At 30.7% G+C, this 18,006-nt stretch overlaps 1 protein-coding gene across 1 annotated transcript; it reads left to right on the top strand.

The window, feature by feature from the left end:
- Positions 1–637: 637 nt before the first annotated feature.
- LOC123555009 (CAP-Gly domain-containing linker protein 2-like) lies at positions 638–9,515 on the top strand. Its single transcript, XM_053547495.1, has 5 exons — positions 638–829; positions 1,613–1,721; positions 3,726–3,796; positions 5,233–5,319; positions 7,070–9,515. The coding sequence occupies exons 1-5, from the start codon at positions 688–690 to the stop codon at positions 7,375–7,377; spliced, it is 717 nt and encodes a 238-aa protein (XP_053403470.1). The 5' UTR covers positions 638–687; the 3' UTR covers positions 7,378–9,515.
- Positions 9,516–18,006: the final 8,491 nt, after the last annotated feature.

Below are 18,006 nucleotides of genomic sequence, written 5' to 3'. Positions count from 1 at the left end.
ATGTTTTTTTTCACAAAGAGGGTATTCATTAGTCATTTGAGGAAAAAATATTTTGGAATTTGCTCAAACTGGAATCAAGATCATAATGTAAACTAAAGTCAATCTTAGGCGTATGGTTTCATATATAGTGTATAAACAATAAGTTAGACAAGGTATTTTCACAGGGTCCAGGGCTGTTCACCTTGCCAGTCTGACCCCAAGAATCTGTGGCTGCTGAGATACATCCTTTTATTATTTGAACAAAAATTCAGTTTTTATGCAATAAATAGGGTTACACACAAACTTATTTCAGTTCAAGTTATGACCCTTTAATTGCAGTTTCTGAAAATGAAAAGTGATTACAGGTCATTTTATATATAACACTTACAACCTTATATTTCTGCAGAATCTGAAACTGCTTCAGGTATAATTCTGTTAACACTTATACCTGCTAAATTTGTAGAATGAACTTGTCCATCTTTTAATTTGGACAGTACCATTAATTGTTAAAAGGTAATTGCTTACCAAATAGACACTGACATAATAGCAAACGGTGCAGATCATGATTAGACTGCACACAGATGTGCAGGCTGATCATGATCTACACTGGTTGCAAAGGCAGGATCAGTTGTACACAGCATGGTTCGGGTTAAATATTTATGTAATGCCTAAAAATGTATTTTACAGACAAAAAGGAAAACCTTCAAAATGGTGCTATTTCACAATGTGAATGTTGGTCAGAAGGTGGAAGTGAACATCGGTTGGGGCAACATTAAAGGAACTGTTCAATATAAGGGATGTCTGGCTGGTAAGCAAGGAGAATGGGTTGGTGTCTTCCTGGAAGAAAGAGGTAAATACAAAATAACTTTTTTCAATGTTTCCAAGTTGCCCATTTAATTAAAGGTACTATATATTCAAAACAAAGTTTTTATTAACTTGAACTTGGTGGTTCATACCTATTTGACTCAGCTCTGGTAAGTTTACACAAACAGGAAGAGAAAATATTGGCCTTTAATAAACAGATTTTACAGAACAGAACAAAATAGAAAAAATATTTAAGACTTGTACATAGTACATTGTCATACAAATAATACACATTAGATACAAATAGTTTAATTGTTACAGTATCACATGATCATGTGTATTTAGTTACAGAAAATTTTTAATACAGTATAACAGTTAATGGTACAAAGTATAGAGGACAATCAACAGTATCAATTATTTTACAACAAAAGTATTACAGACATAGCAGCTTTGCTATGTTAAAGATTTAGTTATAAGTCAGGTTTGACTGTAAATAATTCAGTATTTTTTTTCAATAATTTATTATTAAAGAAAATGAAACTCTTATGACACTGAAGACAAAGCAGTTAGAATTTCAAGTTGAAGCTTTCTTTTATAAATAAAATACAGTTGATTTTCTTTTTCCCTCTTTTTTTGTGTGTGTAAAACTGACAAATTATTAGAATCAATTGTATCATAAGTACTAAATGTGCAGAAGGTTAAGATTTCAATGCAACATTTAATTTTATGCTGGCAGTTTGATAATAAATTGACAAAAAACACATCTTTCATGATTTTCATTGTGTATGTGTTGACATTAGAAAGAATACTATCACTATTTGCATTTCAGTTGGTAACTGTGATGGTATGGTGAATGGTAGGAGATATTTCCAGTGTCCCAATGAGTTTGGATTGTTTGTCCGTGCCAACAGAATAAGATTCATACCCATACAGAGGTGGTAAGTGTAACTTGCCTTATTTTCAAAAAGTTGTCCCCCTTTAAAAATGAATGCCATTTGTAAAGAAATAAAAGTAAACAATAAACCTAGTTATGTGAAATTTTTACTCTGGGGCATTATTGCAAATGCATCAAAACAAAGATGTGTTAAATTTCTTTGAAAATGAAGAGTTTCTAAAGGCACAGAATTGTCCAAAAGTCTGGCCACTTTAATATGCTGTCCAAGCTTTCCTGAAATTCAATCCATATATTGTTAATTTGGCAAATGTTTTATAGAATAATTATACATGATTTATATGCTATTCAGTTTTAATGCAAAAGTACTCTGTCTTTCTATGATTTGGTGTTGTTAAAACAATTATGTTTTTTCTTTTTCCTTCTTCATTAAAGAAGAAATGAGCACAGCTGTGCAAAAAACAATGTTAGGGCTTTGCAACCCGCAAGGATCCAGATCAGTGCACACCCATACAGTTTGCTTATCCACACATCCATAATGCTGGCTTATCCCCACATCCATTTGTTTACAAGTCGAAAGCTTTCCTGCGGCCAGAAGTTATACAGACCAGAAATTGTTATTAATGTATGTGTGACCACTCCGCCTAAAAAGAAACTTATGGGTGAATAAGTGCTTGTTTTTTTATTAAACAATTACGCTTTAATGTAGGAAATATTACTCCTTTCTACATGATTTACAGGTAGATCTATGAAATATGTATTTCTTAATTCTGAAAGTTATTGTTTTGGGCAAAAATAACTATATTCCCTTTCATGTATAACATAACTTTAAGCTCAACTCACATTCCTTGACTATTGAAATACTTTACTAGAGCTATCACAAATGTGATTCATGCCTTTACTGGAATTCGTTGACATATAGAGCAAGACAACACAGGACCATAATCCAGGAAATCAAAGAGCAAAAAAAATCCTTTATGCACAACTAGGTATCAATATTGATCATTGCTGAAAGTTTGAATAAATTATATTATGAAATAATGAATGAGGAATTCAAGTCACAAATATTTCTCTATATATCATATAGAGTGCTAGCTTTATTGCAAAAACGGCGTTCCATAAATGCGATAAGCCAATCGCATATCGGTAAAAAGTCACGTGAAATCACCCAGTCCCCATGTGCTATACTACTTGTTGCATTTCAATATACCTGCCGCCTCTAGGCCGCAGGTAATCAATTTACTTGTATGCAACTGATTTATAGGCAAACTGTATGGATCCAGATCAGAGTGCATAGATGTGCAGGCTTATCTAGATCCATTCTGATCACAAAGCGCTAATGTTGGTTTTCATACAGCTGTGCTCAAATATATAAAAAAAAATCTTTTGGGACTGTTAACATTCACTTGACATGCTGTTTATTTTGCAGTTTTAATTTTTATACTACATGCGTTTTGGGGAATTCTGGAAATATTATAGTAAAACATGTCTGGAATTTTCACACTGGAAAATATCAAATGACACTTGTATTATTTGCTGGCTTGAAACTCTATAGTTAAAACACAAAATAAAAAGAAAAGTTTTTTGCTCAAGTCTTTCACTTTTAAGCACCATATGTCTTATATTTTCATTCTAGCTATGTCACTGTAATCATTTTTTCTCAGTTACAATTTGAAATGTTATTATTATTACTCTCTTGCCTTTTAAATTTTGTTAAAATTATTTTCAGAAAGAGTAAAAACTAACAGAATAATTCAATGCTTTGAAAAGAAAAAAAATGAAAAAAGGCTTCAAATTTATGATTATTTTCCTCTAGAAAATGTTATAGACACACTATATATAAATGAGTGATATACAGTCAAACCTGTTTAAAGCAACCAGCCAAAGGAGCCACATAATGTGACTGCTTAAGACAGGTGGCTGCTTTAGACAAGTTGAACATGAAACAACGTCAGTTTGGGAAGTTCACTGACAGACTCCTTAAAAACAGTGGCTGCTTCATACCAGTGACCACTAGGACAGGTTCAACTGTATTTTTACTTATTTTTAGCCTGTATAACAAGTACCACAAGAAGAAAAACACTTCATTTGTTGATGAAGCCCTCTTCGGAAACACCCCAAGTAAGTTTTTGTTAAAAACTACTTTTTTAGGAAGAAGTTTAATTTTTGCACTCTGTTGCAGTTGTAAGGCAACTTAGTCATGTTTCTTCACAAGTCACTGACATGGCTTATTAAAAGAAAAAAAAACAAGTTGAAACTGTGACCTCGATCATCAAGTTGCATTTAAATGATCTTCTAAGGCTAGCTCATCCTCATAATTCGTGTTCCATTATTGCATTCAAAGTTAATAAAACTGCAAAATTAATTTTCAGCATAAAATCTTGTGGTTTCAGCGAAAACATAGAAACTTTATTGGGGCAGGAATTTGTAGATTTTTAAGATGAAATGAACAAAAGAAATTACATATTTGTCAAAGTTTATTTTCAAGGATTAAGGCAACCACAAAATCTATGAAAATTAGATTCCCATGATTATTTATGACTTTACAGTATATCCTAGCTTTTCATTTTTTACTTGAGGAAATTTCATTCCTCTTTACTTTGCAAAGTGACTTATTCAGTATTAAGGTAGTAGATGTGTAATAGAGTACCTCCTTTTTGAAGAGTATTCAATTCCTACCATAAACCCACATTTACTGCAATTCTCAGGGGTGCGTAGGTTCAAGCCCTACTGGGACCAAATTTTTTTTCCCCTTATTTTCGATTTTTTCTAGTAAGTTTTTACTTCTTTCAAGACTTATGATAGATTTATTGTACAAAAATGAAAAAAAAAACATTTGCTAAGCGATTTCTTGCTGTTCAAAGTGAATTTACTACTTAAACAGAAGGGGTAGAGTTACACATCTGTAAAAATATTGAGTTACATGTGGTAAAAGTTCTCTATTTTGCTTCCATTCTTTAGATTACATATTGTGGAAGAAATTTAGGTAGGTTTTACATCTGTCCCAAGGTAATTTTTGAATGAAGTAAGCAAAATTCAAAACAGAAACAAGGATTCGACCTTATTTTTTCAACGTTGAAATAAGAATTCTGTATCATTAAATCCGTTTACTTGAGGAACACTATATAAAATGATATTCACATTTTTATTTTGTGTTTAATAATTGTTTAACAATAGTTTGATGATTCTTTTATTAAAATTAATGGTAAAATGAGTTCTCTGCAAACATTTTATATAGCGGCCATCACTTTGAAATTTTTCTCTACTTGAGCTAGAGGAGATACCACAAGTTATACAAAATTTAGAAAAAACGGCATGGTAAAAGTTGTTTAAAATTTGCAATACAGTGCAAAACACGGTCATCTTTAAGAATATACCAAGCAAATGCCATTTTGTAAACACCGCTATTACACCTCTACTACCTTAAATCTGTGAAAGTGTTCTTTTTTTTTTTTTTTTTTTTGTGTTCTTACACAGCAGGTAGCCTAGTTGTTTGAGATCCAATATGTCATTGCAACATCATTGTACAGTAATATAATTTTGAACATGCATTTCAGAACCAGAGGTAAACAATGGACCGTACGATCCCATCAAGATCTCAGCAAAATATCACGACAAAGTAACAGTGGGGTCCAGTTACGATGGTATAGCTTTTTGGAAAAAATTTCGATTTCAGTAAATCGGTTCAAATTGCATGAAATAGAATATGTGTAGTAAACACTTCCTTTAAAAGAATGTGATTGCTTAACTCCAACTGACTCACTAATATTAACCCTATTAAAATATTTCTTGACCTTTGAAAGTGGTGACAGATTTTACTTATTTGTAAAATTTTAAACTCAAATATCCATTAGCGGTTATCAGTTAAGTCTATTGCTGGGATGGTAACCCTGCTAAATTTTTATCATGATAAACTTGTCCATCTTACAATTTGGACAGTACCATTAACCATTAAAAGAGGTGTTTACCAAAAAGATACTGATTGAATGGCAAACAGTACAGATCATGATCAGACTGCACAGATGTGCAGGCTTATTGGTAGCAAAGACAAAATCAGTCATGTCCAGCATGTGATGGTTTAAAGTTTGAGAAATAAGCCATGAAAAATGTAAGAATTAATTCATCATATAGTTCTAATGTAACATGATGACAGTTTACTGTGTCAGTTTTTTTTTTCACATTCTCTGTTGTGACTGAAAGCAAAATTAATTCAATTACAATAAAAACAAACTACATAGATCTACCAATCTTATAGGAACACAGGAAACAGTTTTTGAGGGATGGTATTTGTTTGTTTTAGTGTAAGATCAAATTAGATATCTTTCACCAAGCAAATATTACATGCAATATATTCATATGAAGGATATATCTTAAGGAAAAATTAACAAATTTTTACTTATGTGTTTCAAATAGTTTTCACTAAAATATACCAGTTTACTTGCGCAGTATCATGTACAATATATATACAGTAAATTTTGCAACATCACTCGCAAAATCATGACATCACAGTGTTAATATTTGGAAAAATATGAGTCATAAATTCTTTGAGATTTTAGATTTCTTTCACATTTTTATGTGGTAGAGTGTATATCTTTATGTAGGTAATGATACCACATCTTGATTTATATTTTCTTGGGAATAAAAATCCATTTATTTAAATTCATATAAAGTGTAGTGCACCATAACTGAAATTTTCTAGATGAAAATCCAACGGTTTGAAACAGTGAAAATTTCAAAAATGATTGGTCACATAATGAAAAAGGTGATTAATTAATGGGATGTATTTATGTACTAGTATTAAACTTGTTCAGGTTGGATTTTATGCTTTCCTTTAATTAAATTTAATAGAAAAGTTATATAATACCGGTGGCTACCTGTATGATGTTGAGTGTGTTTAATAAACCACTGAAGAACATTAAATAAATTCTTGTAATTCAGCAACACACATTCCTTATAAGTTGATGAAAGGATTATCTTCAGTATTATTGGACCTTTTTGTGGGGAGAAAGCATTGACAGATTGTTCATATTGCTATTAATAATTCAATAAGCATGTATCCCTAATCAAAAAGTAAACCAATAGTTAACCATTGTACATAAAATTCAAATGTTTTATACAATGTATTTTATAATTTCTAATTATGAAATTTTACAGTAAATGAATATTCATAGACTTTTTATGAAAATATTTTGAACCCTTATCATGGTGATGATTCTGCTTTTGCAGTCTGATCATGATCTGCACTGTTGGCCATTCAGTTAGTATCTTTTGGTGAGCACCCCTTATAACAGTTAGTGGTACTATTCAAATTTCAAGATGGACAAGTTCATCATACAAATTCAGCAGGGTAAGGATTAAAAAGATCGTTAACTGAAAGTTTCTTTCTCCTACCAGATAATGATATCTTCAGAAAGAACTATCATCCTCTGAGGCATTCGATCAGTAATACAATGCCTGCAGCCACAATGAAGCGTCCACGTTCAGTCACACTTACTTATACATCAAAACCAGTCCACGGTGATTACGAAATCGAAGAAGCCTACATATCCAGTCCGTCAATACCAAAGACCCACATGCCGTACACAGCTCTGAGACGCCAGGTGAAACGAGGTTGGGAGAATTCGCACTATGTCAGAGAGATGTCAGTTCCCACAGGACGGGAAAGCATGAAAAAATGGCAATGGAATGATATTTCAGTTTAGAAATTATGTTCTGGCTCATATTTAAAATAGGAATACAATTTTAGATTTAAGAAATAATGTAGAAAAACTATGTTTTAACGTTATTAATAGACAAGAAGAGGTTATACATGCACGGAATAATTTAATTGTTCTGCCGACATAATTATATAACTAATTTTGAGTGTATTAATTTAAATAAAACACAATTTTTCAATACATTATTTCGATTCTAATATGCCCGTAATCTAGAACAGTAGATAAAATTAAGTAGCACTGTTTCTTGGTCGCAACAAAGACATTGACATCACCGCACATTAACGTGATGTCATTTTAGCGTAAGCATGTGAATCAAGCATATTAGAATTAAGATTTAACTTTATGTGCTTATGGTATAGTCATTTATTATATATCATACTATATATATTAACAAAAGTGCCCTTGAAAATGGTCAGTAAGTTGCTGTTGAGGAACTTTTATTCATTGTGCTTCAAATGCCGTCATATAACAACCTCGATTTAGTATATACCGGTAATAGAAAGTGCCAATAAAAGACTGGGGTGAGTCTTCAGTCCATATATATAGTGGTATATATGGTTTCATACTAAATACTAGGTGTCCCATTATAATTGGGAAAGCACACCTCAACTGTATGTAACTTCTGTAATAGTCCTTAGTTTGCAAACGAAGTGGCAAATAATGCTATAATTGTTGGACTAATAAAAGCGTATACCTCTAACGAGTTTTGTCCATTTTTAAGACTATACCTGCTGCTTGGAAACTTGATCATGGTCTTATCACGACAGGACAAATCAGTTTGTGCAGCCTATAGTTGTTGAAAATGTTCAAATTATTATTGCACATGTATTGTTTCCGTCTTTTTGTATTTATTGTTATATTTCTCTACTTGTCTTTCACATTACTGTTAACATTATAGACTGTGATACTTTAATTCCACAAGATTACTGTTTACATCAGTTTCTGTGATACAACTATTCCACATGATTATGTTTCTTTATTGCTATTTAAGACATGATGTTAAACAAATTTTATTTTGTAAATATTTCTTGTGAGATCTGCTGATTGTTTCGGTTTTGCAAGTTTTACAATGTGTGACTGGGTACAGACTAAATCAACAAGGCTTTTCGTTTTGAATAGTCTCCTTTCGATTTCAACCGTGACACCATTTTCAGGTGGTTGTGAATAGAAAAAGTCTAGTGTGATCTTAGTCTTGAACAAGTACTGTGAAATCATTTAATTTAGTGGGGTTGAAATTTCGTGGTTTTCGTCAAAATGGCAATTTCGTGGGGATATGAATTCATGGCTTTCGAATTTTGAATATAAAATGAATGGGAATTTTTCTTGTTCATTCAGGATTAGATTTCCTGGATTGACTCCACCACGAAATTCATGAAAATTAGTACCCCCATGAATATTAATGATTTCACAGTAATAGAAGTCACAAGTGTTACTTTAACATACATGTGCTGGCTTAGCATTTTCTTGTTCTGCATTTTTTAAATAAGAACAAATCTGCATTTCATAGATACATTTCGACAAATTATATTGGCTATGCAATCCAACTGTTTCTCGGACTTCTCAACCAGTATTTTACCCTTGTGCCTCCCTTTTTAACTGAAATGGCCAGTTACTTACATATTGGTCAAGAAAACCTGAAATGGTGAAAGGCACAATTTTTTAACCACTTTCATTATTGTCTAAGGTCTAATCTCATAAAACTTGAGTTGTTGTGAAATCACATATGTATGCATTTGTCAGTTTCATCCAGTCAGTCAAGGAAAAATCAAATTCATTTTTGAAATAATGGATGCTATTTGAGCAGGTTACAAGTATTGTGTAAGGGGGACTTAATTCTGTGTATTTCGTGGTTGTGTCAACCTATAACATTTAGTCTCAATTAACAAACAATATTCCCGCTCATTGTATCTTTAAAGTCTAAAATCCATTGATTCATGTCCAGGTAAAAAAGCAATTTTAGCACACTCGTCAGGAGCATTCACGAAAATTAATGCAAACAAAATGGAATGACACAGAAGAATTTTTTTCAGTCAAGTTCTCTTAAACTAATTCAGTACCTCCCATGGGGAAAGTCTTAATATGAGCCGTGCCATGGGAAAACCAACATAGTGGCTTTGCGACCAGCATGGATCCAGACCAGCCTGCGCATCTGCGCAGTCTGGTCAGGATCCATGCTGTTCGCTAACGGTTTCTCTAATTTCAATAGACTTTGAAAGCGAACAGCATGGATCCTGACCAGACTGCGCGGATGCGCAGGCTGGTCTGGATCCATGCTGGTCGCAAAGCCACTATGTTGGTTTTCTCATGGCACGGCTCATATGTTTATTGTAAAATAGCTTTTGATTAGTATCAACAAGTTTTGACATTCCAGAAATACTTTTGTTGATTGTTATAGTTCTTAGTGCACAAATCATCGCAAATGTTTTTGTTGTATGTATGTAGAACTATGCAGTTTTATTTTAAGTTTGTAAAACAAAAATTATTATATTTGTTGTTTTTTTGCTTTCTGTAAATCCAGACAGTGTTTTACTGAATATTTTGGTTTATATCAGATACTTTATCATAGCTTAAGTCTTTTTGCTTGTATGAATGAAATGAAATGAAACTCAATATATTTTTAGCCCACCATCATCAGATGGTGGGCTATTCAAATCACTCTGCGTCCGTGGTCCGTCGTCCTTCCGTCCGTCCGTCCGTCCTTCCGTCCATTAACAATTTCTTGTTATCGCATCTCCTCAGAAACTACCAGGGGGATTTTGACCAAACTTTGTCAGAATGATGTACTGGTACCCTAGTTGTGTCCCCCTGAAAATCAGACTGGTTCAACAATTTTTTAGTGAGTTATGGCCCTTTGTTTATTTCTATAATTTACATAGATTTATATAGGGAAAAACTTTGAAAATCTTCTTGTCCAAAACCACAGAGCCTAGGGCTTTGATATTTGGTATGAAGCATCATCTAATGGTCCTCTACCAAGATGGTTCAAATTATTTCCTTGGGGTCTAATATGGCCCCGCCCCGGGGGTCACATGGTTTATATAGGGAAAAACTTTGAAAAACCTCTTGTTCAAAACCACAGGGCCTAGGGCTTTGATATTTTGTATGTGACATCATCTAGTGGTCTTCTACTAAGATTGTTCAAATTATCCCCCTAGGGTCAAATATGGCCCCGCCCCGGGGTCACATGGTTTACATAGACTTATATAGGGAAAAACTTTGAAAATCTTCTTGTCCAAACCACAAAGCCTAGGGCTTTGGCATTTGTAATGTAGCATCATCTAGTGGTTCTCTACCAAGTTTGTTCAAATTATCCCCCTAGGGTCAAATATGGCCCCGCCCTGGGGGTCACATGGTTCATATAGACTTATATAGGGAAAAGATTTTAAAATCTTGTCAATAACCTACAACATTCAAATTTGGACCACATGTATGGTTTTGAGTGGCAAGATGAACCTTGACATGAGTTGACCTTGATTTTGACCTAGTGACCTACTTTCACATTTCTGTAGCTACAGCCTTCAAATTTGGACCACATGCATAGTTTTGTGCACTGAAACAAACTTTGACCGTGACATTGACCTAGTGACCTACTTTCACATTTTTGAAGGTACAGGCTTCAAATTTGGACCACATGCATAGTTTTGTGTTCTGAAATGGAATTTGACCTTGATTTTGACCTACTGACCTACTTTCACATTTCTCAAGCTACAGCCTTCAAATTTGGACCACATGCATAGTTTTGTGTACCGAAATGAACTGTGACCTTAAGATTGACCTAGTGACCTACTTTCACATTTCTGTAGCTATGGGCTTCAAATTTAGACCACATGCGTAGGATTGTGTACCGAAACAAACTTTAACCTTGACAATGACCTAGTGACTTACTTTCACATTTTTGAAGGTACAGGCTTTAAATTTGGACCACATGCATAAATTTGTGTTCTGAAGTGTAATTTTACCTTGATTTTGACCTAGTGACCTATTTTCACATTTCATCCTTGAAATTGATCTAGTGACCTACTTTCACATTTCTCAAGCTACAGCTTTCGAATTTGGACCACATGCACAGTGTTGTGTACGGAAATGAAATTTGACCTTGAGCTAGTCAGTAAGTCTTGAAATTTGGAACACTCAAAAATGGCACATTGGTGGGCGCCAAGATCACTCTGTGATCTCTTGTTAAATTTTTAGTGTGTATTTTACAAACCTCTTCCTTTCATGTAAAACAAGACATTGTTATGTAATTGGCCTGGATCCAATGTTACAGAAATCAGATTGAAGACCAGTCTCTGACTGCTGCTTTTCTATTGGTCAGTTTCAAAAATATCTCAGAAACAGCCAATCAGATGCTAGAGTTTTTAGACTGGTCTCCAACTTCTGTTTTTTTACCTTGAATCCGGAGTTTGTTCTCATTCTGTCATGTTTTTCGTGTTCATTTGTTTCTGTTGTTGTTTTATGCACTGTTGTTTGTTAAATTTAGCTTCATTTGATATGGATTTAGTTATATAGGTAGACTGTTGTTTTTTTCTCATATATGGTTACAGGGATTTTATTGAAATATACACTTTATAGACTTTTTAAGTTTTCCTTTTTACTTTCTGATCACTAATTTTCCATTGCCCTGCAAGTAGTATTAGAAATACCGATTTTAAAACAATATGACCCCCCCCCCCCCTGACCCCTTGTCCCTATTCTATAAGTGGACTTTAACCTTGCCCTAAAATTAAAATACTAACTTAGTACACTTAATACCATGAAAATCTTTTAAATCTTTAGTTAAACCGAATGAAAACCTTTGGTTTAACCAAAAAAAAGATTTAGTCTTTGGTCCGGACTGACCAATGCTGGACAATTAAAAACCCACAGGTTTAAACCCAGTTAAAACCAACTAAAAAGTTTTAAATACATATGATATAGATGAGTTTACAGAATAAAATATATTGTTTGAAAGAAAGAAGATTTACTGATAATATAAATCCTCATTATGTTACAACAAAAAACGGGAGAAAAATGATAAGGGCTACTTGTTCATCTTGTGGAAAAATGAAATCAAAGTTTGTTAAAAGTACAGGGAGTAATTTAGATATTCACAAAGCAATGTTACCTTTATTACCTAAGAAAGGTTTAACACTCCCAGGATATAATTATTGTGGGCCAGGAAATCCCCTAGATAATGGACCCCCTGTCAATGAACTGGATGCAGTATGTATGGACCATGATTTTTGCTACGACAGTGGTGTAAAAAAGGGTACATGTGATAAGCAAATGCTTTCCAATTTAAATAAAACTAAATCAAAAACATTTGGAGAAAAGATTGCAAAACATTTAGTTGTAAAACCAGCTATCAAAACGAAATACACACTTGGTCTCGGACAAAAATCAAAAAACGGGAAAAGGGGGTAGAGTATACCCCCGGAATCACATGGAGCGATGAATTAGCAGAAGAATACACAAACCAATTAAAAGAAATTTAGGAAACGAAGAGTGATAGTTAATGATATTGATGATACTTGGTCAGCTGATTTAGTTGACATGCAAGCTTTTTCAAAATATAATAAAGGAGTAAAGTACTTGTTAACCGTTATGATATATTTAGTAAATATGCTTGGGTTATTCCATTAAAGAATAAAACTGGAGAATCTGTTACTGAAGCATTTGAAAAAATAATTTTAGAAGGACGATTACCAGTAAATTTATGGGTAGATGAAGGAAAAGAATTTTATAATAAAAAATTTGAATCATTTTTGAATAAAAATAAGATTAATATGTACCATACATTTAATGAAGGAAAGGCTGTAGTAATAGAAAGATTTAATAGAAGTTTAAAAAGAATAATGTGGAAATATTTTACAGCAAATAATACTTATACTTATTTAGATAATTTGCAGGATATGGTTGATAAATATAACAAAACAAAACATTCTAGTATAAAAATGACACCAACCGAAGCTAGTAAAAACTTAAATAAAGGTACTGTTTACTTTAATTTATATGGTGATTTAAAGATACCAAAGAGTAAAACAAAATTTAAAATTGGTGATCGAGTTCGCTTAAGTAAACTTAAAAGACATTTTGAAAAAGGATATACACCAAACTGGACAGAGGAAATATTTATAATTTATAAAATTAATAATACAAATCCCAGAACATACACTATTAAAGATTTAAATGATGAAATAATTCAAGGTTCATTTTATGAACAAGAACTTTTACCTACTACACAAAAAGTTTTTAGAATAGAAAAAGTTATTAGACGAGACTATAAGAAAAAACAAGCTTTAGTAAAATGGAAAGGTTACAATGAAAAATTTAATAGTTGGGTACCATTTAGTGAATTGAAAGAAATTTAATTTAAAATATATATTATATAAATGGTCCATAAAAATTTAATTTCTAATAATGGAATAGAAACAATAGATCAATTAATCATTCACTTAACCAAACTAGCTGCTGCTTACAGAAAAAGTTATAAATTTTGTGGGAGAGTAAGTACCGGATTATATATTACAGCAGGGTGTTTTTGGTTGTTCAGCTGCATTAGCACTTGTTCCAGCTATTCCTATATTTGTAGCAGTTGCTGGCGCTGTTCCATCAGTAATTACCATATTTACTAACAGACTAAAACTTGACGACAAGAAATTTTTAAATTTTAAAACACTTCTTTCAAAAAATTTAAAACAACTTTAACAAAAGCACGGTTTGGGGAAAAAGAAAATAAAGAAGAAGAAAAACAATTTAAATCAGGATATTTTTAAAATTACTATTAGAAACCCCTTTAAAAAAATAACAATCCCTTTTGAAACGAATATGGGGGAAATTTTAAAAATTTTAACGGAAAAAAAAAAAAAGTAAAAAAAAGGGAATTTAAAATTAATTTTAAATTAAAAAGATTTTTTCTATAAGTATTTTATAAATAGAAAAATTATATCAGTTAAAGGAAAATTTGCTCGGGAAAAAAGTAGGGTTTTTAGATATTTTTAAAGAATATAATCCTTTTTTTAAAAAAAAATTCCAAAAACCAATTCACGAATGGAAAAAATTTTTAAGGCCCCAAAATTTATAATTCATAAAACCCTTTTTGAACTTGTGTCAAAAACCCTTTCCAAAATATTTTTTTCCCCTTTTCACTAACAATTTTAAAACAGTCAAAAAAAAATTGTTATCTTCTGCTAACAGTTTGAGGGTGTTTTGTCCTTAAAACGTTGTTTTTTTAACAAACAGTAACTTTTTTTTAAAAAACCCAAAACACGAAACGGGGTTATAAATGCCCCCGAGGGGGGCAGTATACAATTTTTTTTTAAAAACTGGTCATATTAAAAAACCCATACGGAAAAAACCCAATTGAGGGGATTTGTTTAGGGTTAAAAAACCCCCCGAAATATGTTTTAAAAAGGCTTCAAAAAAGAAACGGGAAGGGAAAGGGAAAATAGATTTGGGTTTTAAAATTTATTTAGAAAAACTAACAAATTACCCCAAAAAAAGGGGTTAAAAAAGAATGTTAAAGAAGGTAAAAATTTTTTAACAGTTGAAAAACCAAAAAAAATTTTTAAAAATCTTATTAAAAAGATATAGAAAAATTATTACCTTTTTTTTAAGGGTTCTTTAGATGTTTTTTTTTTAGAGTTTTTTTTCTAAAGTAAATTTTTATAGAGGGTTTAATAGAAAGGTAGATAGAAGGATTATAAAAAAATTTATCTAGCACTTTAGGAGAAATAATAAAACCCCCCCAAGACAAAAATTCATAAAGAAAGTTTTTAAAGAAAAAAAATTTTAATTAAATAAAAAACTTGTTTCAAATAGTTAGCGATGAATTTTAAAACACTTTAAATTGGGATAAATTACAAAATTTAAATAGATCCTTATCTTCGTAAAGAACTTTTTTTTAAATTTGGAACTGGGGTTGCCCTATTAACTGAAGAAGAAAATCCTAAAAGATTAGTGATTGCCCCGACCAAATAAAAATCGAAACAATCCAAAAAAAAGTTATTGAAACCGACTGTGATATAATGAAGAAAAAAAAAATAAAAGCAATTAGGGCAGCTCAAAAGCCCTTTTGGGTATTTTTTTGGGTTAATAAAAAAATGGGGCTGCAAAGAGAAAAACCGAGTAAAATGTGGAATATCAAAAACTACGGGAAAAAAGATAAAATTTAAATTTTTTTAATTTCTTCTTAAAGTAATTTAAAATTTTTAATTTATTATTTTTTTTTTATTTTTTTAATCCTTTTTTTGCTTAACAAATTTTTTTTTTTCCTAAATATAATTTATGAGGAAATCAAAGAGATCTACAAAACAATATTTTTTAAAATTTTAAATTAAAATTTAAAAATAGAAAATTTTAAAAAACGATTTTTAAACAAAAACAAACCTTATAAAATTTTAAAAGGAATTAAAATTTTAAAAGGTTTTAAAAAAAAACCTTTTTTAAAAAAAAAAATTTTGAATAAATATAAAAAAAAATTTTTTTTAAATAAAAGGTTTAAAATTTTAAACAAAGGTTTAAAAAAATTTAACACAAAGAAATAAAAAAAAATTTTAAAAAAAAAAAAAAAAAAAATTGGATTTTAAAGGAAGGGGGCTGGAAAAATAGAGCCCGGGTTGAGCCTTATAAAAATTTGATAAAAGTATAGTCCATTGGCTGTTTTAAAGTTATTTAGAATTAAAAAAACCCTTAAAACCCCCCCAAATAAAAGGGAAATTAATAAATATAAGAAAGGAAAACGAATGTTTTAGATGGTGTCATTTAGCTTAAAAAATTTCCTTTTAAAAAAAACCCCATGATTTTCAAAATAAAAAAAAACATAAAACGATCTTGATTATACGGGAAATTTAAATTTTTTTCCCTTTAAAATTAAAATACCTAAAATAGAATTTTTTAAATGAAAAATCTTTTAAAAATTTTTTAATAAGAAAAGTATTTATCCATTGACATATCAAAATATCAATACGAAGAACACTGTGCATGTTTTTAAATTAAACTAATGATAAAATAAATGTAAAATAATTGATGATGAGTAACCCCCCCAAGAACTGTAGCCCAAACCCATTATGTTTGGATAAAAACTTTAATAGTTTAAATGATAACAAACCAAAGAAAAACCCACAAAAAATTTTTTTGTAAAAGTTGCTTAAAAACATTTTCTCAAGACAAAATTTTAAAAAGAACATTTTCCCAAATTGTTTAGTTATTAATGGAAACCCAAGGCGTAAAAATGCCAAAAGGGGGAAAGTAAAGTAAAAATTTAAAAAATTAAACCAAAAAGGGTTTTAGCATTACCTTTTGAATTTTAATGCTGATTTTAAATTCAATAACAAAAAAATTTTTAAACGGGTTTTTCCATCAACTGAATCTTCATTTACTGAACCATATAAAAATCATATGATTGTGGTTCGGCTAAAAAGTTGTTTGTTGTTATACGAAAAATTTTTCTAAACCAACCCAATTTATGGGGGTTTCCCTAATGCAGTTTATAAGTTTTTAAAAAAAATGCTTAAAAAGGGGAAATTTTGTAAAGAAATTTTTAAAAGGGAGCACTTTAACAAAGAACAAGAATGTCTAAAAAAGATGAAATTAAATTTTAAAAAAACAAAAATTTTGCCCTTTTCTGTAAAAAAGGAATATATAGAAGATTAAATAAAAGTAAGAGCCCCACTGTCATAAAACCGGGAAAAATTCAGGGGAAGTGCTCACTCGGGAATGTAATTTTAAATTTTTAAAAACTAACAATAAAATTCCTGTTTTTTTTCAAAAATTTAAAAGAGGTTATAAAGGCCCATTTTATTATGCAAAAATAGGAAAATTTAAAAAAAAAAATTTAAGGGTTTTCCCCAACAATATGGAAAGAAAATGGTTTTTATGATTTCCGACTTGGTTTTTATTGATACTTTCCCAAATTTTAAACCCCCCAACCCCATTTGGATAACTTAGTAAAAAATTTCCCCAAAAATTTAAATTTTTAAATCTCAAAAATTTTAAAAAAAAATATAGAATTTTTTAAAAAAAAAAGGGGGTTTATCCATATATTACGGGAAATTCTTTTAAAAAAAATTCAAAGAAAAAAGAATTACCTTCAAAAGGGAAGGTTTTATTAAATTTTTAAAAAAAACACAAAATTCTGACAACGAAATAAACCCTTTGAAAAAAAATTTTTTTGGAAAAAAATTTTAAAAAATTAAAAAACAAGGGAATATCATGATCTATTTTTAAAAAAACTGACGTATTACTTTTAGCTGAGTATTTAAAAATTTTAAAAAAAACTATGTTTGGGACAAAAAATTTTTGATCCTTGTCTTATTTTAGTAGTCCTGGTTTAGCTTGGGATGCAATGTTAAAAATGACGGGAATTTAAGTTAGATTTAAAAACTGATATTGATATGTTTTTTTATTGAAAAGGGACTGAGAGGGGAAAAAGTTATTTTTAAAAACAGATACAGTAAAGCAAACAATAAAAAAATATAAAAGAAAATAATTCAAAAGAAAAAGAAAATACATTATGTACCTCAAACGCCAATAACCTTTAGGGTTGGGGTATGTGTCAACCTTTACCCTCTGGAAACTTTAAATTTATCCCGAAAAAAAAATTTAAAAAATTTAAATTTTGCAAAAGGAAAACCT

The sequence above is a fragment of the Mercenaria mercenaria genome, chromosome 7 (assembly GCF_021730395.1).
Source record: "Mercenaria mercenaria strain notata chromosome 7, MADL_Memer_1, whole genome shotgun sequence".
NCBI lineage: Eukaryota > Metazoa > Mollusca > Bivalvia > Venerida > Veneridae > Mercenaria > Mercenaria mercenaria.
Note: the sequence above shows the minus strand (reverse complement) of the source record. Positions and strands in the feature narration are given on the sequence as shown.

What these genes read in the sequence shown, in the direction of transcription:
- LOC123555009 (XM_053547495.1), top strand. Translation starts at nt 688, where the DNA reads ATGGTGCTATTTCACAATGTGAATGTTGGTCAGAAGGTGGAAGTGAAC. An exon ending in TGTCTTCCTGGAAGAAAGAG is followed by an intron (nt 830 to 1,612) that starts GTAAATACAAAA and finishes TTTGCATTTCAG; the next exon opens with TTGGTAACTGTGATGGTATG. An exon ending in AGTGGGGTCCAGTTACGATG is followed by an intron (nt 5,320 to 7,069) that starts GTATAGCTTTTT and finishes TTCTCCTACCAG; the next exon opens with ATAATGATATCTTCAGAAAG.